General features: G+C 33.2%; 3 protein-coding genes across 3 annotated transcripts; all 3 read left to right on the top strand.

Moving 5' to 3' along the window:
• Positions 836-8,139, top strand: LOC109351367 (VIN3-like protein 1). The gene is given in 7 exon segments (XM_019592850.1): positions 836-926; positions 2,042-2,099; positions 5,079-5,120; positions 5,123-5,251; positions 5,254-5,689; positions 6,140-6,450; positions 6,560-8,139. Coding segments are annotated over 6 exon segments (2,124 nt in total). The 5' UTR covers positions 836-926; positions 2,042-2,068; the 3' UTR covers positions 7,735-8,139.
• LOC109351370 (fe-S cluster assembly factor HCF101, chloroplastic) lies at positions 9,167-20,400 on the top strand. Its single transcript, XM_019592855.1, has 15 exons — positions 9,167-9,304; positions 9,398-9,535; positions 11,076-11,218; positions 11,304-11,354; positions 11,589-11,744; positions 12,189-12,332; positions 12,415-12,557; positions 12,851-12,920; positions 13,271-13,366; positions 13,589-13,678; positions 14,195-14,248; positions 14,770-14,893; positions 19,371-19,495; positions 19,658-19,780; positions 20,200-20,400. The coding sequence occupies exons 1-15, from the start codon at positions 9,235-9,237 to the stop codon at positions 20,263-20,265; spliced, it is 1,593 nt and encodes a 530-aa protein (XP_019448400.1). The 5' UTR covers positions 9,167-9,234; the 3' UTR covers positions 20,266-20,400.
• On the top strand, positions 23,845-26,446 carry LOC109351375 (strigolactone esterase D14). The gene is made up of 2 exons (XM_019592866.1): positions 23,845-24,309; positions 25,959-26,446. Exons 1-2 carry the CDS (start codon positions 23,930-23,932, stop codon positions 26,386-26,388), a joined length of 810 nt encoding a protein of 269 aa, XP_019448411.1. The 5' UTR covers positions 23,845-23,929; the 3' UTR covers positions 26,389-26,446.

The following is a 27,397-nucleotide window of genomic DNA, read 5'->3' as shown; positions in this document are numbered from 1 at the left end:
TATTATTTAACATTCATATTCTTTAAATAAGGTAGAGTGATGATGTCGCATTGATATATCAGGACTGAACTAGATTGAAGTTGACTTGATGAATCTTAAATAGGGTTGAGGGCCAACCTTAAAATGCCTAAATAGCATTGAACCAAGTTGAAATCTAATATTAGATCGCCTTAAGTGGGTAACAAAAAGAGACTTTGATGTTCAAGTCAACATTTATAGAGACGTCTATAGTAGAGAGAGTAAGGTAGAAATGTGGGTAGGAACATTTACTCTTAGTTTGGTAGTATCGTTGTGATCGGGAATATCATCAGACTTAAGAGTCTCTAGTGTTGTTTAATGACCAACTAAGTCTTTTACTAATGAGTTATATGCTTCTTTGTAGAACATTCTTAGTTTTGGTAGGTGAACACTTCGACCAAAGAGGGAACATTTTCGAAAATCAAAAGCATTCTTACCAATCACCATTTATATTTGGAACTAGCCCCATCTCATCAAGTACCCTTCTTCAAAAACTTCGATAGTTGCTAATAACAATTTTCCACGATAATTGAATTTACCATGAAAAATAATTGAAAAAAATATATGATAATTTAGTAAAACATTTACAATAAATTATATTGTATTTTTATGTCAATGGTTGTTATGACTTATGAGTATCAATTAAGTTTTGGAAACATAACCATGCAGTTGCTGCATTTTCACTCAAATACGATTACCCCACGCGCATTCCGCGCGCGTGATTTCACCACCCACATTATCAAACGTAAGCAACTACTACAACTAGAGCAATTTCTCTCTCCAACATCATAAACTAACAACAACAACAAACGAAGAAGATGAAGAACAAATTCATGTTCGTGTTTTAAACAACGATTCACCAACAATTTTCTGTCTTCACCAAAAACCCTTCATTATTCCTCACAGGTCAGTGATTCTTCACGCCTTTTTTATATTCATTTTTCTTCGCAGATTAGTTCTTATTTTTTTAGCTTCGTTTTCACATGTTCATCTAAATAATTTTTTGGGTAAAAATATGGTCTTTTATTAGTTTTAAATATACACTTCATTGGAAATTTCTGTATTATTTTTTAAAAATCAAATCAAATCAAATCACTATATAAGCTTTCTATATTTGATTTCGTAACCCCTCTTGTTTGTTAAATGTTAATGCTTGCAAATGCAATGCATATAAGAATAGCAGTTAAATCGTGACGTGTAAGCCTCTATTATGCTTCTTCTCTTCCCTTTACATTCATTTTCTCATTTAAATCTCTATGTTCCGTTATTTTTGATGTTCTGTAATGTACTTAAGAACAAAACAATTTAAACAAAACTATTTTGTAGTTTACTGCAATTGGGTCACTGGTTTTCAATTTTTGTTTGTGTTAAATCGGCTAGTTATTTTTGCTATATTGGAGTATGATTTATGCTTGATTTTACTGTATTTATACTTATACCATGTTCCTTTCCCTAGTTCTGCATTATGGTGATTTTGGGAATGAGTTATGTGTATTTTCTGGTCTGGTCATGTATAGTAGAGAAATAGACACAAGCATGTTATTAGTGGATCCTGTGAAAATTTGTAAAAGTTCTTATCTCTCTTCTCCATGTGATCACTGTGATGAACTAATGTTCCACATTCTGCCATTTGTGTATTTGAACCTTGGTTGCTCCCACTTTTTATTTTTTCAAGGGCAAAAAGAAGTGCTCAATCTAAAATGAAATTTTAAGCTTTAATATTGCTTATAGTTGTTTGTTCAATTTCTCTTAAAAGAATAGTTGTTTGATTTAATCTTGTGGAAGTTGGAATTTATAAATTTGTAATTTAGCTAGATAGTAGTCAAGATTTTGGTTAAATACTGGTTAACTTTTACTGTGTTAATGTCATAACTTAGACTTTACTTATGAGTTTCCTCTTTTCCATTCATCTCGGAATCAAGTGGAGTGATGATTCATGCATGACAACCCTTTGCTCCTCTCACTAATGTTAACACACTTGTAATGCTATTTCTCTCGTCTTGTCATACAACGGTTACAACGGTTTGGTTATCGTGTTCAGCACTTAGAGATGGATTTAGAGGAGAAGTTCCTTGATAAAGGTATGTTTATGAGCTTCTTCGAGTCTGCTATTTCTGATAATTAAAAGTTACGACAATTTGTTCAAACTTTGTGAATGCATTGCTGACTTATGAGTGTTATGTGTTAAGCTAGAGTTGTTTCATCTTGTATACCTGTATATTGTGTTAATCTATTGAAAATTTGAGGCATGGATATGATTTACAATAACAGCTGGAACAATTAATGGATATTGTGCTAACTATATATAAAAAGTACGCCCCTACCCCCACAACCGGAGAGTATCTCTATGTATCCTTACCCTGACAAGCGTAGGGAGTGTTTCCAGGATTTGAACTTGGTCAGATCACAAGACAACAATCTTATCACTGTGCTGAGATTCATCATCTATGCAAGTGACTATATTTTAGAATATTACCTATTTCTGTCATACAGTTTGGTGTTAATGTCAATGTATAATGTGAATTTAAAGAGAGGTACATCATCCCACAAACTGTAAGTGGTTACTTTGATTGAATAGCGACTTTTGAAGGTTCCAGTACCGTGTTTGCCATGTCTAAAGTCCTGTTGACTTTTCATCCAAACAAGTTTGGTTCCTCCTGCATGAAACAATTAATGGTATTTGGTGGAAAATCTACTCAAAATAATCGATAAAACTTAGTTTCACAACAAATTTCCCCTATAGAAGATGCAGAAGGCAGGTTTATCAAATAGGCATGCTGATAGATCCTGGATTCATGGAATTAGATTATTCCATTAAAATTTGTCTTATAAACTAGGTATTTAGTTGTATTTGGGTATAGTTCAGCCCTGCCTTATACCAACATGCACAGATTTTAACTGTGAATCCTGTACTCATGGAATTAGGCTTTTGCAGTTGTCTTTGAAATTTTATTATAATCTAGGTATCGGGAGTTACTTGAATATAGTATGCTTCGTCTTCGGCCACCATGCCTGGGCTTTATCTATTGTAATGTATTAATCCACATTAAATAACTTTTGATATCACAAATTTCTGTAGAAGTCGGCCATTGGTTATTAGTTTTCATAATTTAGATCACGATCTTAATATTCCATAATCAGTAACTGATTTGTAATTAGCTAATTATTCATCTGCCCAATATACAATATTTGAAGTATAGTAAGATATTAACTTTTATTGTGTAGTTACTGAGTACCAAATTTTAAAATATCTGGTATGAAAGGTCAATATGCTCTAGTATAGTTCAACAGTTGGATTGATGAAAATCACATTCTATATATTTCGAATTTTATACACATAAATCTCTGCAGCAGTTTTAATTCTGATATGGACAATAAATTAAAAAATAACTTTCTATAAAAAAATAAAAATAAAGTTAGTATGCACTCTTCTGCATGCATAGAGTCTAGTGTATATAAAGGGTTATTCGAACTCGAGCAGCTTCAAATAAGCCTTGGATGCTACTTCTGGAGTTGCTACATTGATGACTATGGATATTTCCCCCTTTTGTCTACTCTGTCAAGATATCTCTTCTCTTTTTATTTTTATTTTTCTGCAACAGTAGAGGATCTGGTGCTTATGAGGTATCAAATTTCCGATTCTCATTATGTTGATATTTCCTCTAACTTGTCTTTTAGGTATTAGGATAATGATTATTTGGGAATTTCTGATGTCTTCATATTTCTGCTGCTTTATCTGTTCTCGGCAAGAATTGTTAAACTTGACAAGATCTGTCCAATTCGACTGGAGGAATTTGATTTGAGGTCTTCTCCTAGCCAGTTTGTTCATTATGAATGGACATAGTCAAAATATTTTTACTCACACCTTAAACGATTCCTTTGTTTCCTGATTTAGCATGATTTTAGCATCTTCTCATAATTTCAACTCTTCGTAGGTTTTTGTTTTAATCTTTTTTCACACGGTTTTCGTGTTTCACGTAGAGTCCATGTGGAATAGAATTCACCCTGTTATATTACTTGTGTTGTTTCCTTTCCATCTTTTGTAGACTATTTTGAATACTCTATTTCCATCCTTCTGTTGGGAGGGATTCGTAGCGGGGATCTATGATATTCTTGCAGTATCAGATAGCATTCAAGGGGAATGCAATGTATTTTCTGTGATGATAAAGTTGCACCATTTCCCCCTCACTGATTCTTTAGTAAAAAACAAGGCAATCAAGGCACTAAGCACACACTTACAAACCATTCCTCAGCTTTCGGATCCTCTCCCATCTATGCAGATGCTTACTTGGCATAGTATCTGTTTATATGTTATTCCTTGCTAAGTGAGCTTTACGATGAGATTGTTTTGGTTCTCTGCTAAACTCACAAGTTCTTATCGTCTATGTGGCACGATGTTCGTAATGGCTGAGTGTGGCTATATTTCTCCATTACATGTATAGACCTTGTGCAAATGTTGTAGCAACTGCTGCTTGATGAATACCCTATGACTAGGTAGAAACAAACACCCGGCGTTGTTAGCTCCATTTGTTGGGTGTACAGCTTATCCTACTCTTACGTATATGTATGAATTGATATACAAGGTTTACAAGTATCCTGGGAATTCAGGTAAAAATTTCCTAATATCAAACATTAATATTGTGTTCGAGTGAGAAAGAGACTATATATGCTAAAAGTAGCAAGTTAAGTTCAGATTAGATGTTGTAAACAATTAGGACCATGATTTTATTTCTGAAAGTAAATCAATTTAGCTCCTTTGTAGCGGATCTTTCGAGTTACCTTGGTCTTCAGAATGGATTAAATTATACAGGGAAGAAGTTCTGTCAAAGGTTGAGCTGAACTTTGTTTACTGTTCTATTCATGCCTAAACTTATTTTTATCATTTTTGCATGTATTTTTATTAATCTGGGGCATTCTGCCGAGTGCTATCTTTGCTATTTTTTTTCCTGTTGATTGACAAGTATCTGAGTTTCTATTTCATTATTTACTATAGTTCAATTTTCCTTCTGTCCCTACTACAGAATACAGACTTACTTTGCAGTTTGGTTATTTCTGTCCAGTTTCCGGTATTCAAAGTCTTTCATCCAGTGTGCAAAGTACTCCATAAAAAATGGTCATCCAGATGATGCTTCAAAGAGTTCACAACTCCTTCAGGGGTTCCTGAAATCTGGTCCAAAGAAAGAACATCTCCAAACGCACTCTGATAAGAACAAAAAGAAGCTCTCGTCGAAATCAAGATGAATGGAACTAAGTCGAAAAAACAGGACTCTAAAAAGGTTTCTTTTCTCAGCAATCAGTTTTCTAGGAAGCAACATCGGAAGGGGGAAAACCCCATGCGATTCATACCAGATCCTGATGTGCTTTCTGGTTTTGGACAATCAAACTCCTGGATCTGTAAAAATTCTGCTTGTAGAGCAGTTCTATCTAAAGATGACACATTTTGTAAAAGGTGCTCTTGTTGTATTTGCCACCATTTTGATGATAACAAGGACCCTAGTCTTTGGTTGGTATGCACATCTGAGTCTGCTCAAGGGAACTCTTGTGGGTTGTCTTGCCATATCGAGTGTGCCCTTCAACATGAAAAAGCGGGAGTTGTCGATCATGGGCAGCTAATGCAATTAGATGGCAGTTATTGTTGTGCATCCTGTGGCAAAGTGACTGGGATAATTGGGTGAGAAATTTTCTTCACCTGCTGCATTATGTATGCTTTTTCTCCTACCATTATAATTGCTGTTATAGCAGACTTTTGGTGAATCATTTTCATTTTGTGTTTCAGCAGCAAATATTTATCGACCTTCATTCTATATATATACAGTTGAGTAAGAATTCAAAAAAGAATTTGCCATGTTTCGTCTTCACTGTCCATCTTTCACTTGAATGCGTGCAGCGATAAAACAAACATTCAATTACTACAGTTTTTGCTATACTTGATATAGGTCTCTTCCAAATTAACTAAATTACATTGCAGCCTTTCTCAATTCCTTTGATTTGATGGTGAAACAGAAGATATGTTTGTATGATATATAATTATATTTATATCATTTGCAACTTGTATGTCGTTGACTATATCCTGAACCCTATGTTGATGATATTATTGGTGGTTCGTGTTTAATAACGGCAGATGTTGGAAGAAGCAGCTAAGTATAGCAAAAGATGCTCGGCGTGTAGATGTACTATGCTACAGGATATATTTGAGCTACCGGCTTCTGGATGGGACTTCAAGATTTAAAGAATTGCATGAGATGGTAAAAGAGGCAAATGCTAAACTAGAAAGTGAAGTGGGTCCGGTTAATGGGGTTTCTGCCAAGATGGCACGGGGCATTGTTAGCAGACTTCCTATTGCAAGTGATGTACAGAAACTATGCTCTCTTGCTATTGAGAAAGCTGATGAGTGGATGGCCACTGTTCCCGATGTAAACACAGAATCCAGAGGTTGGACTTCGAACTATTGCTTTTTTTTAATTTAAAAATATTCATTTAATGCTGCAAAGCAATTTCATTTATATGCTATATGAATATGATGAGCTTCTTTAACTCGCAGAGGGATCGCTTCCTGCTGCCTGCAAGTTTGTTTTTGAAGAAGTAACAAATTCCTCGGTGAAAATCATTTTAATTCAAACGCCGAATGCATCTTCTGATCTCATTAAAGGGTACAAGCTCTGGTATTATAAGAGTAGGGATGAATCGCACACAGAAGATCCCGTTTGTGTGTTTCCCAAAATTCAGAGGAGGATTTTAATATCTGACCTCCAGCCTTGCACAGAATATACTTTTCGGATTATATCTTTTACGGATATCGGTGACCTGGGTCATTCTGAGGCAAAGTGTTTCACCAAGAGCATTGAAATATTGGAGAAGAATTCCTCTTCGGTGGTTGCTATGAATCATAAAAAGGAGAACCTTCAAACTGGAGGCAATTCTTCTGGCTCCAAAATGGAGCCTGATCCCAATATGGAAGACTCTAGATTTAAGGTTCGAGACCTTGGAAAATTTTTGCGTTTTGCATGGGCTCAAGAACAAGGTTGCTTGGAGGGGTTTTGCTGTGATGATAAGAAAGAGTGCTGTGGACAAAGTGAAATAGTCAAGCCTAGCGATCCAAAAGAGCAGTTACCTTCATTTTCGCGAGGCCTTGATTTAAATGTCGTTTCGATGCCTGATTTAAATGAAGAACTTACACCTCCTTTTGAGTCTTCCAGGGATGAAGACAATGGTTGCACATTGCAGCAGGCTGTTGAGGCAGACGATGCTGCTTCTCATGATCTAGAGAAAGCAAGATCACATGGCAGTGGTGATTCCCAAAACTGGACTCATGGTCCAACCGGAGAAGTTCCGGCTGTTGATTCTCGCATGGATGCATGCAAGAAAAGGGTAGCAAGTAGAAATGAAGAGACACCTGACTGTGACAGCACTTTGATAAATGGGTCTCCTTTGCGTGTACCCGATGGTTCATTATCCTTAGACGAGAAATTTGAGTACTGCGTGAAAGTTATTCGTTGGCTAGAATGTCAGGGTCATATCAAACAGGAGTTTAGGTTGAAGTTGCTGACATGGTTTAGTTTGAGGTCGACCGAGCAAGAACGAAGGGTGGTTAATACCTTCATTCAAACTCTGATTGATGATCCAAGTAGTTTAGCTGGGCAGCTAGTCGACTCATTTTCGGATATCATATCCAACAAGAGGCCAAGAAATGGGTTCTGTAATAAAGTTGTGGCATGAAATTAAGGGTATGGATGGTATCCTTATATACAAGATTGCTATTTGCTTCAAGTCTTCATCCTCATTGTTTTTGCCTTCATTGTACAGGCATTTTTTATTGCTCACCTTCTAAGTGATTCATTTTCATAGGGGACAAGTTTTGTCCTACTAGAATAGAAGGATTTGCATTGATTATTGCTTTAGACAGTGACTCATTTTTCCTTGGAGGGATGATCTATGGTCATGAAGAAGTTTCAGGGTGTAGAAGGCTATTTTGCTATTTATTTACTAGATTACTGCTTTTTTTTTCAACTATGAATTTAATCATAGAAGATGTTAGTGTTGAAACCTTTTTCTCATTACTTTCATTTGATGAAGCAACATGATATGATGGCTGAGTTTATTTATCCTCATGTTATTCTTTTATTTGATATTTGTTTTGTCACTCACTTCACTAGTGAGATGAAAAAGCACTACAACCATGGTGGAATATGTAATGATGCTTCACTCTCATTTTCTTGGTGTAATTCTATCATCTAACTAATTATGTAACCTTTATTGATTGTCCTCATCTTCCTCTTGAGGCTCTTTGCAGATTAAGTTTTAAAGGGAAATGGAAAACTTCATAATTATGTAATATACTTGTGCCATGCTTCTGAACTATTCCCGACAATTTTCGGTACTAAAGATGATGACAAGACACAAATAAACATTTAACGGTTATGATTTTAAATAATTTTTCATAAGGTATTTAGGAGGATTTGAACTTGGAACATTATAGAATGAAAGATCTTAAATCTTCATGAATATTAAATAGTAAACTTGCCAAATAAAGTAATTTACTGAATTTTTGATACCACTAGGAGTTTCATGGCATATTTGAATTAAGTTATTTTTAAACAATATTTATTATAAACCAATATTTGATGTTATGTTTTATATAGTTATACTATGATTAGGATGAATTTATGAGAAAATGTTAGGTAATGTATTTCTACATAAAATAGCTTGGTTGTGGCATGGTCTAAAAGTTGCATACAGAATAAATATATTATCTATTATTCATATATTAATCATAATTAATTTTTAATTAAAAGTAATACATATAAGTAGTTAATTATACAGTAATCATGTAAATAATTCCATACTATTTGTGTATAAATATTAATCTCATGTTTGTACATCAAACTTTATTTTCTCTTCACTTTATTTCCAAAAAATAATTGATAGCTAATGAGATTAATTAAAAGTACCATATAATGTTTAAACTATGTATATACTATATAATGTTAACACCAAATATAATTTTTCACTTGTTATGGGCTTATGGCAAACAATTTAACGTTGAGGGTGAGCTAAAAATTAAAATGCTAAATAATCGAATTTCATAATTTTAAAACATTATTTGCATAATTTGAATAGATTTTTTTAAAAAACTAGAAACAAAAAGAAAAACACTATCAACTGAAATATGAGGCTCACAAACTGTGTCACTCACCTAGCTTCTCTATCTCTCTGAAAATGCAAGTTCTTCATACTTCAAACCTTTCTATCAATACCTTCAAACCTTCACACTTTACAACAACATGTGGTATCCACTTTTTACTCATTTCTTAAATATATATATATATATGATGTGATGCAGTACTCATAACATTTTTTTTCTCTTACTTTGTTATTGCAGGGTTGGTTCCTTCTGTGAGTGTAAAGTCTTCACCTTTGTTTTCCATTCATTTTTCTCAAAAGGACCAAACTTTAATTTGCATGCCTCATAAAAATGCCACCTTTAGCTTCATTACTCCCAGAGCTGCTTCTGTTGAAGGTAGTTTGATCCATTTTCTGTGCCTGGAACATGTTTAATTCTACATTTTTTGTACCTCAAATGGGTGTTTGGTAATGATTATTTGCCTGAAATGGCATGCTTGGTAGATTAGCTTGAAGTATAAATAAACTATTTGATAGGGGAAAAATAATTTTTAGAGAAGTTGGACTTTTGAAGCTTATTTGAGAAAAGCTGTTTGATTATTTTGAAACCAATAAAATTGCCATTTTCACCCCTATAGAAGTAAGTAAGTATTAAACAAATAATATAAATCCAAACAAGTGAAATGAAATAGATTATATTAAGACAACTTTTTAGCAAACACATCCAAATATAAAAGTGATTCTGTTATAATTGGTTTTAACAATGATTGATTATTGATATAATTTATTTTATACAGCTAATCCGAACTCATTCCTAATGTATGCAAAAGTTTTTGAATTTACTTCAAGTTTTGTGAACAAGGTTATGGGCATTGTGAATGTCACTATTTAATTTATGGAGATGTTTTTAATGAAAATTTAATTTCATTGTTTCTGGGTTTGTTGGGTATGTTTGAATGGATATAAGTTTAGTGCTTGATCAAACTTAAGCCCCGAAGAGCGTTATTAACTGTTATCATATCTTAGCTGGATTGGAAAATGAACATAATTTGATACTTCTATTTTGGGATGACATGAATATCCATTTACCCTCTCTTCTTTTTGCCTAGAATTTGAGTTCTTGCTTTTGGTTTCTGTGTAACTTATTGATTGGAGAAAGTTAACTACACAAGCTAGAATAGTTGTTTCACTAACATCTTACAAGTAGTAGCGCTATAGGAGAAAATCTTCCTATTCTTTCGCTCCTTAGTATTGTTGCTATACATAATTGTCAAATCTTTTGTTGTGAATTATAATTTGTTTCTGAAATGGATATTTACATCAGAAATAATGAATAAATAAACAAATCAAATGTATTTTGAAAAGCCGGTCCAAATTGTCTTTCTAGGAATTCATGATATCTTGCATGCTTGATAAGGCCTTTTTTTTTTAAAAATGTCAGGCGAATAAGCTGATCAATTTTCATATGTGATTGCAGGTTTGCATTGAATGTTTTAGATTGTATTTTTAAAATATTATTTTTGCAGATCGATCCATTGGTTTATATTTTCATTCTGCAAGTTCTTTAGATCTTTGAATACTAAGAAGGTTGAGACAAGTGAGATTGTATAGTGAGTAAAGATTTAAAGAGATTTTTGTATTGAAATCATTTCATTTCAGATGACAGAATGGTAAGGAATATGCATGCAGTATGATATCCACACCCTATTGACTAATGTTTTCGGTCAAAGAAGTTGTCTGATATATATCAGAAAAGTTTGAAGATTCTCGTGCATGACAGTTTGTTATTGAAAGTAACATGTCTTACATTGTTTAGCCACCACATAACAGAGAATCGATTTATTAATGGAATACTTGTAGTTGCTTCCTTACTTAATTCCGTGGATTTTTATATTCAAGTCATTTCAGTTTCACTTAGCCCTTTCCAATATATGCAGTTGGCTCTTCTTCAGCATCAACAGGAACAGCTGAGGATGATGTGTTAAAAGCTTTGTCTCAGATCATTGATCCAGACTTCGGAACAGATATTGTCACATGTGGATTTGTTAAAGATCTGCAGATTGATAACGCTCTCGGGGAGGTACTAAAAACTCAGTCCTAAAACTTTCTGCTATAAACTTGTATATGATAATGCTCTTACCAAAAGGTTTTCCATTGAATCTCAGGTATCGTTTCGGTTAGAGCTCACTACACCAGCATGTCCAATCAAGGACGTGGTAAATGACACAACTGCCATTGTTTAAGCTATCGCTGATGTAGGTTAGAGTGGTAGACTATTGTTCTGTAGATTCATTAAGCAGTAGTGAAAATAAATGAGATTGCATTCATTTTCCATTATAGATAAAGGAATGATTCGTGCTTGATTATGTCTCATTCCCCATCCGTACATGTAACGTTTGAGTTTGATGTGTTATAGACACAATATATTAAGGACTATATATGAATGGCAGTTTGAGCAAAAGGCGAATGAAGTGGTGGCAATGATCCCTTGGGTCAAGAATGTAAAGGTTACAATGTCTGCACAACCGGCAAAACCTATATTTTCAGAGCAACTTCCAGCAGGTCTTCAGACAATTTCAAATATTGTGGCTGTGTCCAGTTGCAAGGTTGATATTTTTTGTGAGTTATCATATGTTAGTCATGTTATATTAGGTTTATATGGCATAATATGGGGTGCTTTTTCTCAACGTTCCCCCTAAATTTGTTCTTATTCCTGTTGTTTAAAGACTGTGGCGTCAAAATGAGTTAAAGAGAACCTTTTCTCTCATATATACATGTGTGTATATATATATATAACATGAAAAATTTCACTTGGGTTTTTTAAATGGAACATTAAATATGTACAAATTTTCTGTTCTTAAAGAAACAATGCATTCATTTATTTGTTTTCCATTAAATGCATTTGAAGAATGCTTCTGAAAAAATAATACCAACTACATTGTTTCAACTATGGTTTGAAGCTCAGTTTTTCTAGTTGGAAATATGAGCCAAACTATTTACTATGATTTGCATTTCATGTCCTAAATGCCTTTTTATATCAATATTTGCAGGGGGGTGTGGGAAAATCAACTATAGCAGTAAACCTTGCTTACACTTTGGCTGATATGGGTGCTAGAGTTGGTATATTTGATGCTGATGTTTACGGCCCAAGCTTACCAACTATGGTCTCGCCTGAAAACCGATTGTTAGAAATGGTAATATATGATAAATCAATTGATTTTTAACATGTAGTTGATTGATATGTTGCATCTGTAACTGATCAGATTCTTGCTGCAGAATGCAGAGAAGAGAACCATAATTCCAACTGAATACTTGGGAGTCAAGTTGGTCTCTTTCGGATTTGCTGGACAAGGACGAGCAATTATGCGTGGCCCAATGGTTTCTGGAGTCATTAACCAGCTTCTGACTACTACTGAGTGGTATAGTATACATTTCTGAAAAGCATAATATCGTTTTACTAAGCAGAGAATATGCATCAAATTATATGTTGTATTAGCTTAATAGACCTGTTGATTGTATAGGATTTTGCATTGTGTTTATTGTGTAATATCGATATTTTTATGGCATTCAAGATTCAAGTTTATTGGTCTACTCCAGAGTCTGTATTGAAGATTGTATTTTAATTTTTACTTTTGGTCTGCCCCGGAAATTTGATTAAAGATCAAATGGTTCCTGCTTCACATATAATCCTGATTTGTTCTACACGATGTAGGGGCGAGCTGGATTACCTAATTATCGACATGCCTCCAGGAACGGGAGATATTCAACTCACTTTATGCCAGGTTCTGGCCTGGACTACTATTAACTTGTTATATTTCATGCTTTCTTGTCACTCATTATTCATTTATTTTGTTCCACTTACATCTTGACCTCGACTACTATTCAACTTGTCATTGGGCTAAAATTGCGAAAACCTAATTACCTTCAAGATGTGATCTGGCTTACACAGATACTTTTGTGCTAATATTGGCATTGGAACAGCCAATTCGGCCCAATTATACATCGAGCTGAAATACCGGCCAGACGGTCATGTTTCAGTGAAGCCTGGATAGTGTTTATCCTATAATTTTTCGCCAACATTTTATAGTTGTCAATCCTCATTTAATTTGACTTTGGTTGCATATATCTCCAGATAGTCCCATTAACTGCTGCTGTAATTGTTACCACTCCTCAAAAGCTATCGTTCATTGATGTTGCGAAAGGAGTTCAGATGTTTTCTAAACTTAAGGTGACTCCTCTACAGTTGAATGACATTGTTATTCCTTATTGTTCTTTTCATTTTCATATTACCAGTAACTGTGTTACACTTTGTCACCCTTCCTCTATTGACATTTCAAACAAACATAAATGGTTTGTCAAAGTATTTGCCATTCATAACTTTTGAATAATTTATATGTGATACTATTCATAGTTGATACTTACATATATTTCTTCTCCTTGAATGCATAAGGTGCCATGCGTTGCTGTTGTGGAGAACATGTGTCATTTTGATGCTGATGGAAAACGATATTACCCATTTGGTAGAGGTTCAGGTTCTCAGGTACGATAGCATCTCTGATTGTTAACTTTTATTTGCTTCATCATAATCAAGGGGAAAATATAGACGTGTTTATGACACCTAATATGAAACAATTATGTAGTAGTGTCTATTACCCGTGACGGACCAAGGGATTTTAAGCTATGGAGGCAACCCATATATCTTTTATAGGGGATATAAGCAAGTAGTGCCTTGGGATATTGTTTAAGGAAGTAAAACAAGTAACTTTGTTGGACTTGATTTTCCAATGTCAACTTACTCTTATGGTCTTTGACAATACTCTCTTTTATATATATGCATAATCTTAGTTACTTATATCAGTCAGGGGGATACACATTTCTTACAAAATATAAACAATATACAAAAAAATCCTATCATAAGCATATTATCACAACAATAAAAATTTAGAAGTCGAGTAACATCCAACATGCTTTAAAAATCTGCACATGCCCCCACTAAGCCCAACATAGGTCTGTCGTTATCTATTGCAAATATTTGATGGTTCGATCATGTTTTCAGGTTGTTCAGCAGTTTGGAATACCTCATCTGTTTGACCTTCCAATTAGACCAACTGTATGTCTCATGTTATGTCTATCTTTTTTCTGCTTTAAACCATTCTGCTATGCTCTGACATGTTAAATTGTGTTACTACATCTTTTACTTGTTCTTTTCAATAATGCGATGGTGATAAAAGCGGGCATTGCAATGCAGTATTCACCTCCTAATTGCATAAAATCTGCCACCTGAACCAAGCATAACCTGTTTAGGCTCACCTTAATTTGCATGGCAGGGGCTTTGGAAGAGAATGCAAAACCTTTCTGATGAACCTCTTCAACCATAGCTTCTCCATTTTCCTAATGCATAGAAGTTCCTTTTTACTTAAGCCCACAGCTGTTTTCTGTGTTTGATATGTGTCTGACATTAGTATATCATTCGAGTTCGGCGTGCCTGTGCTTGCTGACTAGCAAATTTTATAGGAGCATTGTTTTGTGTTTAGACCAATCTCAAAGTCTCAATCTTCTTGCTATATCGCTGAATGCAAAATAAGATTTGAGACACAAGCCAAGCTTATTTGAGTGATTGTCTTGTCGCAGCTATCTGCTTCCGGAGATAGTGGAATGCCTGAAGTGGTGACTGATCCTCAAGGTGAAGTTTCCAAGATATTCCAAAATCTAGGAGTATGCGTTGTGCAGCAGTGTGCCAAGATACGCCAACAAGGTATTCTATTCCTTCTTTATGATATTTGACAAGAAAATGAATGCCATCAAATCTATCCAAAATTAATATAACATACATTAATAAGAGAAAGGGGACTAAACATTTCAACTGCTACAAATTGCTCTATCCAACTACACCTATATGTAGCAGTTGAAATGTTTAGTCCCTTTCTCTTATTAATCTGTGTTATATTATACATAAGCTATCGCTGATGTAGGTTAGAGTGGTAGACTATTGTTCTGTAGATTCATTAAGCAGTAGTGAAAATAAATGAGATTGCATTCATTTTCCATTATAGATAAAGGAATGATTCGTGCTTGATTATGTCTCATTCCCCATCCGTACATGTAACGTTTGAGTTTGATGTGTTATAGACACAATATATTAAGGACTATATATGAATGGCAGTTTGAGCAAAAGGCGAATGAAGTGGTGGCAATGATCCCTTGGGTCAAGAATGTAAAGGTTACAATGTCTGCACAACCGGCAAAACCTATATTTTCAGAGCAACTTCCAGCAGGTCTTCAGACAATTTCAAATATTGTGGCTGTGTCCAGTTGCAAGGTTGATATTTTTTGTGAGTTATCATATGTTAGTCATGTTATATTAGGTTTATATGGCATAATATGGGGTGCTTTTTCTCAACGTTCCCCCTAAATTTGTTCTTATTCCTGTTGTTTAAAGACTGTGGCGTCAAAATGAGTTAAAGAGAACCTTTTCTCTCATATATACATGTGTGTATATATATATATAACATGAAAAATTTCACTTGGGTTTTTTAAATGGAACATTAAATATGTACAAATTTTCTGTTCTTAAAGAAACAATGCATTCATTTATTTGTTTTCCATTAAATGCATTTGAAGAATGCTTCTGAAAAAATAATACCAACTACATTGTTTCAACTATGGTTTGAAGCTCAGTTTTTCTAGTTGGAAATATGAGCCAAACTATTTACTATGATTTGCATTTCATGTCCTAAATGCCTTTTTATATCAATATTTGCAGGGGGGTGTGGGAAAATCAACTATAGCAGTAAACCTTGCTTACACTTTGGCTGATATGGGTGCTAGAGTTGGTATATTTGATGCTGATGTTTACGGCCCAAGCTTACCAACTATGGTCTCGCCTGAAAACCGATTGTTAGAAATGGTAATATATGATAAATCAATTGATTTTTAACATGTAGTTGATTGATATGTTGCATCTGTAACTGATCAGATTCTTGCTGCAGAATGCAGAGAAGAGAACCATAATTCCAACTGAATACTTGGGAGTCAAGTTGGTCTCTTTCGGATTTGCTGGACAAGGACGAGCAATTATGCGTGGCCCAATGGTTTCTGGAGTCATTAACCAGCTTCTGACTACTACTGAGTGGTATAGTATACATTTCTGAAAAGCATAATATCGTTTTACTAAGCAGAGAATATGCATCAAATTATATGTTGTATTAGCTTAATAGACCTGTTGATTGTATAGGATTTTGCATTGTGTTTATTGTGTAATATCGATATTTTTATGGCATTCAAGATTCAAGTTTATTGGTCTACTCCAGAGTCTGTATTGAAGATTGTATTTTAATTTTTACTTTTGGTCTGCCCCGGAAATTTGATTAAAGATCAAATGGTTCCTGCTTCACATATAATCCTGATTTGTTCTACACGATGTAGGGGCGAGCTGGATTACCTAATTATCGACATGCCTCCAGGAACGGGAGATATTCAACTCACTTTATGCCAGGTTCTGGCCTGGACTACTATTAACTTGTTATATTTCATGCTTTCTTGTCACTCATTATTCATTTATTTTGTTCCACTTACATCTTGACCTCGACTACTATTCAACTTGTCATTGGGCTAAAATTGCGAAAACCTAATTACCTTCAAGATGTGATCTGGCTTACACAGATACTTTTGTGCTAATATTGGCATTGGAACAGCCAATTCGGCCCAATTATACATCGAGCTGAAATACCGGCCAGACGGTCATGTTTCAGTGAAGCCTGGATAGTGTTTATCCTATAATTTTTCGCCAACATTTTATAGTTGTCAATCCTCATTTAATTTGACTTTGGTTGCATATATCTCCAGATAGTCCCATTAACTGCTGCTGTAATTGTTACCACTCCTCAAAAGCTATCGTTCATTGATGTTGCGAAAGGAGTTCAGATGTTTTCTAAACTTAAGGTGACTCCTCTACAGTTGAATGACATTGTTATTCCTTATTGTTCTTTTCATTTTCATATTACCAGTAACTGTGTTACACTTTGTCACCCTTCCTCTATTGACATTTCAAACAAACATAAATGGTTTGTCAAAGTATTTGCCATTCATAACTTTTGAATAATTTATATGTGATACTATTCATAGTTGATACTTACATATATTTCTTCTCCTTGAATGCATAAGGTGCCATGCGTTGCTGTTGTGGAGAACATGTGTCATTTTGATGCTGATGGAAAACGATATTACCCATTTGGTAGAGGTTCAGGTTCTCAGGTACGATAGCATCTCTGATTGTTAACTTTTATTTGCTTCATCATAATCAAGGGGAAAATATAGACGTGTTTATGACACCTAATATGAAACAATTATGTAGTAGTGTCTATTACCCGTGACGGACCAAGGGATTTTAAGCTATGGAGGCAACCCATATATCTTTTATAGGGGATATAAGCAAGTAGTGCCTTGGGATATTGTTTAAGGAAGTAAAACAAGTAACTTTGTTGGACTTGATTTTCCAATGTCAACTTACTCTTATGGTCTTTGACAATACTCTCTTTTATATATATGCATAATCTTAGTTACTTATATCAGTCAGGGGGATACACATTTCTTACAAAATATAAACAATATACAAAAAAATCCTATCATAAGCATATTATCACAACAATAAAAATTTAGAAGTCGAGTAACATCCAACATGCTTTAAAAATCTGCACATGCCCCCACTAAGCCCAACATAGGTCTGTCGTTATCTATTGCAAATATTTGATGGTTCGATCATGTTTTCAGGTTGTTCAGCAGTTTGGAATACCTCATCTGTTTGACCTTCCAATTAGACCAACTGTATGTCTCATGTTATGTCTATCTTTTTTCTGCTTTAAACCATTCTGCTATGCTCTGACATGTTAAATTGTGTTACTACATCTTTTACTTGTTCTTTTCAATAATGCGATGGTGATAAAAGCGGGCATTGCAATGCAGTATTCACCTCCTAATTGCATAAAATCTGCCACCTGAACCAAGCATAACCTGTTTAGGCTCACCTTAATTTGCATGGCAGGGGCTTTGGAAGAGAATGCAAAACCTTTCTGATGAACCTCTTCAACCATAGCTTCTCCATTTTCCTAATGCATAGAAGTTCCTTTTTACTTAAGCCCACAGCTGTTTTCTGTGTTTGATATGTGTCTGACATTAGTATATCATTCGAGTTCGGCGTGCCTGTGCTTGCTGACTAGCAAATTTTATAGGAGCATTGTTTTGTGTTTAGACCAATCTCAAAGTCTCAATCTTCTTGCTATATCGCTGAATGCAAAATAAGATTTGAGACACAAGCCAAGCTTATTTGAGTGATTGTCTTGTCGCAGCTATCTGCTTCCGGAGATAGTGGAATGCCTGAAGTGGTGACTGATCCTCAAGGTGAAGTTTCCAAGATATTCCAAAATCTAGGAGTATGCGTTGTGCAGCAGTGTGCCAAGATACGCCAACAAGGTATTCTATTCCTTCTTTATGATATTTGACAAGAAAATGAATGCCATCAAATCTATCCAAAATTAATATAACATACATTAATAAGAGAAAGGGGACTAAACATTTCAACTGCTACAAATTGCTCTATCCAACTACACCTATATGTAGCAGTTGAAATGTTTAGTCCCTTTCTCTTATTAATCTGTGTTATATTATACATCACTCACATCAGTCATAATTTCCCTAAGTCCCACTTTCTCTTATTTGATACTTTTTCTAGAAATATTATGCAGTTTTTCTTTAAATATGCATTAACTAAATACATTAATTTTAGGCAAACAAATTCACAACACTCTAGGCAGTAAATAGAAAAGATCCTTACAAAGGATTAGCCCAATGAACCAACCCTTCACAACCTTCTTTTATTTGGGTTTTTTTGTACTACCAAGGGTATCCCCTGATTCACCTCACCTAGGGGTAAGGATCCTTCGTGGTGCGTGACTGTCCCTTCCAACAAGTGTTCCTCCCAACCACTAGACCTTTCGGTTTGGGTTACCTGTTTGTGAATCTTTTAGTTTGAGTGAGGTTGAATTAGACAGTAAAAAAATGATGTGTTAAGTTTTGAAATGTGCTTTTCTCCCTAACCAATTCAGCTACCTTGCTTCCTTTATCAGCATATATAGGAACTATTAAATGTCTAATGCCTAATGTATTTGAATACAAAATTTCAGTTTCTCTAAAGCATTCATGTTTTCTTTTTATGAAAAATATTTGTTTCATTTCAGTTTCAACTGCTGTCACCTATGATAAATCAATCAAGGCAATTAAAGTGAAGGTACCGAATTCAGATGAAGAATTCTTTCTGCATCCTGCGACAGTGCGACGTAATGATCGATCTGCTCAGAGTGTGGTATGTCGATGCTAAAATAACTCGAATTTATAGTTTAAAGTTAACAATGCATAACTTTACTCTGATCACATTGATATAAATGATCATGTATGCATGGATATTTTGCATGTCACACTCAACTTAGTTCTCCATCTTGTAAATAGCAAATCTTCTATATAACAGGATGAATGGACGGGGGAACAGAAATTGCAGTACAACGATGTTCCTGACGATATTGAACCTGAAGAAATTCGGCCAATGGGAAATTATGCAGTATCGATAACTTGGCCAGATGGGTTTAGTCAGGTGATATACAACTCAGATGTGATAGTTCCTGGGGAAAACATTCCTTCAAGTTTTATATTTCTAACATTTCAATTGTTATCGAATCCTTTTACCAAAAAACATATCAATTGTTCATGGCTAGACTTTGGTCTATTTGCGAGTTGGTTTATCGAAGAAAAAGAAAGAAAAGGCATATTTTTTATTTTCAAATTAAATGACATATAATGTTTATAAAAGTAAATATGTGATGATAAGGTAGATTCATAATAATTTATCACTTCATATCTATCCTTAATTGAGCAAATATGTTCTATATTTAAATTTTGAGTACTATGAAACAAGGGATTATGTAGCACCATGTAAATAAGCACTTTTGAATACATACCATAATTGATCAAATGTGTTCTATAGTTAATCTTGAATTATGCCATATGATGCAGATTGCTCCTTATGATCAGCTACAAATGATGGAAAGACTAGTTGATATTCTTCAACCAACTATATAAGCATGATATTTTGGCATATGGGTATAGTTGGATATAGCAATTTGTAAGTTATATATAGGTTGGCCTTGAGATTCAGTGAACTACTCAAGTTTTTTGTTATTTTCTTTTGTTCCATTGAGTAAAGCTTTTGTTTTGTATATTAATTACAATAGAAAATATGTATCATTCTCATACATTAGCTATGTGCCATAAAATCCAATGATGTTTCAGGCCTCATTTTGCAAATATCAATTCCACTTTTTTAAATAAATAAAGTTCAAATGTGTAAAGTGATATCTTGCTAAAACACTTTATAGTATAATTTAACTAGATAGTTATGAGTATGCAACTCTTGGCTCACTTAGTATAACAATTATATGAGTTGTTTCCAATTTAGCTCAACCTTGTTTGAATCAGATACACATTTCTGAGATATTCATATTAACATATGACTCCATTCATTGGTGTGGCTTGGTGGTAGTTGTGGTTTTTTCATACAAGAAATAAGAAAATGCAGCAAAATTAGAAGCCGCCCTATAAATAGAAAGTGACCCATTACAGTTTTTTTTTCAGACCACAATAAAGGTTTGAATGTTCTATTCAACTGTAGTCATGGGAGACAACATTTTTCACACCTAATTTGCCTCTCTCTTTTCCCCTTTATGGCTTTAAATTTCCTAACTAACTGTCTGCTAGGGTCAATTCTCAACTTAATGTGATGAAGTTTGTGATGTTAAAAAATATGTATAGTTGCTTTAAACTATGGTGTGATTAATTGATTAAGTCATTGTGATAAGGATAAATTCTTGCATAAACTTGAAGCATTGTACCTAATCCATTATTAATTAACAATAATTTTTTTGGTATTATCAAAAGTATCTCCTCACTTATGGTAAGGAACTAATCCCTTTTGGGGTACGTGACTGTCCGCCCATCCCAACAAATGTCGCTCACAAGAATCGAACATTTGACTTTTTGATCATCCTAAAGATCTAGCATGACATTAGATCATTAGACCAATGTCTTGTTAGTACAATGTAATTAACTTTGTGTACACCTAACTTAAGTTCATGGCAGAATTTCTACTACATTTGATTTGATTGTCATTAAGATTTGTTGCATTAATTGGTTCCTTCATCTGATACCTTTTAACTATAGTTTAGTACATCTTACAGATCTTGGTAATACATTTTCAGAACTCTGGAAAAAAAGATTATATAGTGGTCATCTTTAGCTATGCCTATACTATTGATAGATGCATTACATATTTCTATAAAATTAAAAGCTTAGATATGTCCCTACTTAATTATTGTTCATTTCATTTCTTATGTTTGATGGCATTAATTTGATAAGTTTGATTGTGCTATGTGCAAGATTTTTCTACATATGTGGTACTGCACATCCTCATTGGATATTTATTTGCTGTCATACTATTCAGATATGTATTTAATTCTATCAATTATCTATACACTCTATACTTATCTATCATATTTTGAGTTTACCAACAATACATTGGTTTCGTAATGTAAGGCCCAACTGGATTTTTAAATAAGTTAAAATGTCAAATCTTGGATTCTTGAAAATGACATTTATCGAAATGAGCAATCATGTACTTTGAAAGGTATTAGTTTCTTACCAATAAAAGTAAAGAAATACCTTGAATATACAAAAAAAAAAAAAAAAACTTTTGAGTTTTCTAATTTATAAAACTATAACGCATCCATGAAAGTTTTATTTATATTTCCTATCATTTTCTGTTTCATGATTTTTCCTTTGGTGTTATAGGCCAGGTTCAACTAACAAATATGTATCTAGATATTTTGGTACTACAATGATTTTGATATAGGGTCCTATATCAAAGTGTGGAGTATAGAAATGGAATAAGCTATTAGGTAAAGAAGAAAGTGGTGGGGTAGCAAAAAAATGAATAGTTATAATAATGAGAGAAAAAGGTAGGCATTGGAGTTATTCACTTCCCACTCAGTGTTACGGCGCTATCAACATAAAACGACAAATAGGGCCTTTTCTCTCTCACACAAACATGGACCCCTTTTCCTCTATCTTTTCTTCCTTTCAAATCTTTCTAACTCTTACACTCACCATAAATTTATTGTCTCATATCATCCACAATTGATTTGTTAACCATCATTGACTCTAAAATAAAAATAATATAAATCAATAATGAATGATATGTTGACAGTACACTGTCTGTGCACAAATTTTAAACTCTTAATTTAATTTATTTTTATTATTATTATTATTTTTACTTTATTATAGTTGACGAATATAATATATGAGATACTATTACATTCTTTAATAAAAAGTTTAGTGGAAGAAAAAACACATGATTCAAACAAATTAAATATATTGAAAGCCATGTAATAAGTTAAGAGATTCAACACTTATAGTCTAATGTTGGAGAACTCCTAAGAACAAAAATTCAAAATGTACAAGATATTGTTTTGGTATGTACCCTACTAAAATGTGGACCTCATGAGCAATACAATACAACAGTTTTAGGAAAATGTCAAAGCCAATAAATGATTCCACCTATCAAACAAATTGATAATAAATTCTCTGTATTTTTCTTTAATAAAGGACTGAATATGTCATTTTATACACATTTTGGGTAATAAATAATGGAGAAGGGCTAAAATATAGCCACATTGCAAGATAAGTGATAGCAGACTAAAGTACTTAGCAGCCCCATTTTTTTACTTTAATAAAAATCAGCAGATATTTTCATATATAATAGTGATGATTTTCTAGTTAGTTTGAGAATAAATTTAAAAAACTTACTCTACATTTTAGCATCAACTCTAGGGAAATCTAATGATTTAACTAATTCAAACCATTAGATTTCTCTAGAATTGATGACTAAGATGTGTTTAAACTTATCTTTAAGTAAATGAATCTCATCCCTTTTGACTATATTAGAATTATTTTTTGGGATAAATTAAATTGTTTTACTGTAATTCAATCTCTAGTGAGAATATTACTTTTGGATACTCATTTGTTACTCCCTAAGACTGATTTTTTTGTTAATTTTGTTGTTGTTGTTGTCTTTTACAAGGATCACATAAACATATTTGTGAGATTATCTCTCATAAGAGTGGTGATAAGATAAAATCTCTCATAAGGTAACAATACTATGATTTGAACCTTTAAACTTGGTTCAAATCAATCAATAATGTAATCTTCTTTCATTACAACCAATCACTTTTAGCTAAAAAGTGATTTATTTACTCTTGAGTGATGATTAAACCATTTTTTAGTTACAACAACTTCTTAATTACTAAACTTATTTTCATCTAAAAACCTTAGCTATTAGCTAGAATGAAAATAAACTCAACTACCAACAAGATGTTAATTTAGTGGTGTAAGATCTCATTGAATCATAGAAAAATCAAAATGTCAAAGATTCGATTTCTGGGAGCTATACTTATTCAGACGGACAACCATGAACCTCCAAAATGGATTAATTCTTTACCCAAAAAGTGATGAAATACAATTACTAATACAAAAAAAAATCAACTTTTTTGGTTAAGATGGAAAGTGTTACCTCTATAGCTATAAATATGGACAATATGGATAGCCAATAAAACCACACATTTTGCTCTAAATAGTAGTAGCTATCAACTCTCACCTATTATATCTCCTTTTTCCTTATTCAACCCAACCAAACATGTTACCAGAAAACTCCCTTTTAACTGCTATGAATGCCAAAACCATAGGATATGGCACTGAGACTATAGTTTTTGCTCATGGTTATGGAACAGACCAAACTATATGGGACAAAATCACACCCTTCTTTGCTGAAAACTACCATGTTGTTCTTTTTGATTGGTCTTTTTCTGGAGCTGTGAAAGATAAGAGCCTCTATGACCCAATGAAGTACTTATCCTTTGAAGCTTTTGCAGATGATTTGATCACTCTTTTGGTTCAGATGGAACTTAAAGATGTCACCTTTGTTGGTCATTCTATGTCTGGTATGATTGGTTGCTTAGCATCCATTAAAAGCCCTCATCTTTTTAAGAGACTCATTCTCCTTGGTGCTTCCCCTAGGTACTCTTGTTTTACTTCTTTCATGTTTTTCTTATTCAGAAGTTTAGAGTGTATCATCTACCATTTATTTGTATTATTTTTCCTAAAGTCAATGATAATTAAAAATGAATGATTAATAAGACAGTAATAATATATCAAACTCATACACTATCAATATATACATTTTTTTATCATATTTTTAACCTTGGTATTGAGTTTTATATCTTAGATCATTAGTATATACTATTAGAAGAGGGTCACTTTTAGGCCCCTAGAAGTGGAGATTAGGCTCTTATGTTAGATGAGAAACACTATGGAAGAAAAATAACCTATATCCTTTGTTTGTTGATATTCCTTGGATATATAGTTCCTTAATTTCTTTTTTGAATAAATTGATTTGATTGAAAAACTTCCTCCTCCTCTTAAGTGTTGACAAAAAGTTATTTTCTTTATGGCTAAGTTCATATCTTTGAGTCAGTTTATGAAAATCAGGAACTCTCTTTTTGTTTAACTCATCTTTTATATAAATTCAAATCTGATGCATAGTATTATTTTGTGCTCTTTTCATGTTCCTAGTATTAGGAGTGAATAGCTAAGCATTTTATATGTATAACACTCTAATAAAATATAGATAATATTCACGATTCATATTTAATAATTATTAATTCTTTAAAAAAATAATACAAATAAATAGTAGATGATGTATTAACTGTGCATAATTTTTTACATTAAAATGCGCAGATATTACACTCTTCCTTTAAATTATTTGTCTCACTGATATAGTTGCAATGGAAAAAAGACAATAACTAATCAACACAATCCATGGCATAATATAATGTACCCACTTGCAAATGTTGACAATGCAAAATATTAGAATAGATCATATCCTAAATAACAATGAAAATGAACCAATCAGTTACCAAAAGAATAGAATAAAAAATCAACCAAAAGCATGTGGTGTGAACATGATTGGATGAAGGAATCCAAAATTTCTTGTTTTCTTGTGTTAATATCCTTTTCAGCATTGAAACTACTTCTTTGATCCACAAAATACATAAGGAATAAGAAGAGAATAAGAGATGGGTCAATTTAGAGTGAGGCCACACAGCCCTATAACCAACTAAAACAAGACAAAAGTTAACTTTCCTCCCACTTTGCTGACTTAAGTTATATGGGTACATACCTTTGATAAAATCTAATTTGGAAGCTTGCACCTTAGCTCCTTTCTAAATTTGAACCACCACCTAGCTGGCCAAGAGTTCCATCTACAAGTCAAAAGATATATTGGTAGAGCATATTTATGATTACTATTAGGTGTGAGCATGGTCTGGTTGGACCGAGTAAGGTTTATCTTTTATTCGGTCTGATAGTGTATCATTAATCGTTTTAATTGTATCATGATGTGATTCTACCTTCATTTTTTAAATATATTTTTATGTTATTACCAATCCCAAAAAAATTATGTCTCTTTGTTTCTACCAATCAAATTTCCCCAAATAATATAAAAAAATTTGTTTCTTTTTTATGATTTTTCTTTTAATTAAGTAACATTTTTTAATTAGACGAAAATACAGATGAGAACATAAAACGAGACATGTGGTCTACATTCACATCTAGTATAAAGAAAACAATGATTAGTCCTTCTTCTAACCTATTGCCATAACATGCAGGTATATAAATAGTGATGACTATGAAGGAGGCTTTACAAGCTCAGATATTGAGCAGTTAATTATGAACATAGAGTCCAACTATGAAAACTGGGTTTCTGCTTTTTCCTTACTAGTAGTAGATCCAAATGATGCCCTTTCAGTGAAAAAATTCCAAGAATGTTTGAAAAGAATGGGAGTTGAAGTTGCATTATCCTTAGCTAAGACTGTGTTCTATTGTGACTATAGAGATATACTTGAGAAAGTTGAAACTCCATGCACTATCATTCATACCTCTCATGACATTGTGGTTCCAAACAGTGTAGCACTTTACATAGAGAAGAATATTGGAGGGAAAGTTACATCTAAGGTTATAGATGCATATGGTCATTTTCCTCAGCTAACTTCTCATCATAAGCTAGTTGAGGTGCTAAAAGGTGTTCTTGGTTTATAAGTAGTGCTATCATTATGTAAAAATGTGTGGGTAGTAAGTAATCCTTCTCAATTTCATTCCAATTATAATTATTGTTTGTAGTTTGTACTTTTGGATAAGTGATGTTAATTAGCTTGTAGAAGTGTAGTTTTTTTCTTTATGTTCTCTCAAATGGGATGTAAAGTGGGGACAATGAAGCCTAGTTTGTTCAACTTTAAGTTAACATGAATCATGCCGTTGTCCTCCAATTCATTACTCAAGTCTTATATGGACAACAATGTTTTGTTCTTTTTGAAGAGGTTGCACCTAGAAAAATCACACGGCAAAATTTGACTTGATGAATTTTAAGATGTCAAAGATTTTCCTAGTAATTTTGTTCATAAATTTTCCTTTGGAAAAGTACTTCTACCATATTCTCATGTTGTCAACAAAAAATAATGTGATATAACATTATAATATCATCCATTACAATTAAGGAGTTAAAGTTTGGTTGTGGTTAGAGTAGAAAAATGAATGACATAACCAACTGAAGAGGGTCTATCCACAAATCAGTAGAAAAGTAACCACGCATCTTACTTTTATATATGTATACAGTAAATTTTCCTTAAAGAAATGTTGCTTCCAGAATCCAGAGTAAATTACCAAATATTTTTTCATAAAAAAATAACCCTTTCTTTAGTTGAACCAAAGCAAGGTATTCAAAAACTTTTTAAAAAAAGAAAAGATCATTGAGAGAATTTTTAGGATATACCATAGCTAATTGCCAAAGGGATTCAATTCGATACATGTGAACAATATTTGTTGAGAAAGATCATTAAACACCCCAAAAGGGATTAATTCCTTATCCATGAGGTAATAATATATTCTTAATAATACCAAAAAAGTAACAGACTATATTGCTTCACTTCCATACCGTTCATGGGAAACAAGATAAATGAAAAAACTAGGGCATCCCTATCTCCAAAAAGTCTAAGAATTTACCAGATCATCTAATTCATAAGAACGGTGAAGCATTTGACACGAGACACAT

This window comes from Lupinus angustifolius, chromosome LG06, assembly GCF_001865875.1.
Source record: "Lupinus angustifolius cultivar Tanjil chromosome LG06, LupAngTanjil_v1.0, whole genome shotgun sequence".
In the NCBI taxonomy this organism is placed as follows: Eukaryota; Viridiplantae; Streptophyta; class Magnoliopsida; order Fabales; family Fabaceae; genus Lupinus; species Lupinus angustifolius.
Note: the sequence above shows the minus strand (reverse complement) of the source record. Positions and strands in the feature narration are given on the sequence as shown.

What these genes read in the sequence shown, in the direction of transcription:
- LOC109351370 (XM_019592855.1), top strand. Translation starts at nt 9,235, where the DNA reads ATGCAAGTTCTTCATACTTCAAACCTTTCTATCAATACCTTCAAACCT. An exon ending in ACACTTTACAACAACATGTG is followed by an intron (nt 9,305 to 9,397) that starts GTATCCACTTTT and finishes TTGTTATTGCAG; the next exon opens with GGTTGGTTCCTTCTGTGAGT. An exon ending in AGATGTTTTCTAAACTTAAG is followed by an intron (nt 13,367 to 13,588) that starts GTGACTCCTCTA and finishes TGAATGCATAAG; the next exon opens with GTGCCATGCGTTGCTGTTGT.
- LOC109351375 (XM_019592866.1), top strand. Translation starts at nt 23,930, where the DNA reads ATGTTACCAGAAAACTCCCTTTTAACTGCTATGAATGCCAAAACCATA. An exon ending in CTCCTTGGTGCTTCCCCTAG is followed by an intron (nt 24,310 to 25,958) that starts GTACTCTTGTTT and finishes CATAACATGCAG; the next exon opens with GTATATAAATAGTGATGACT.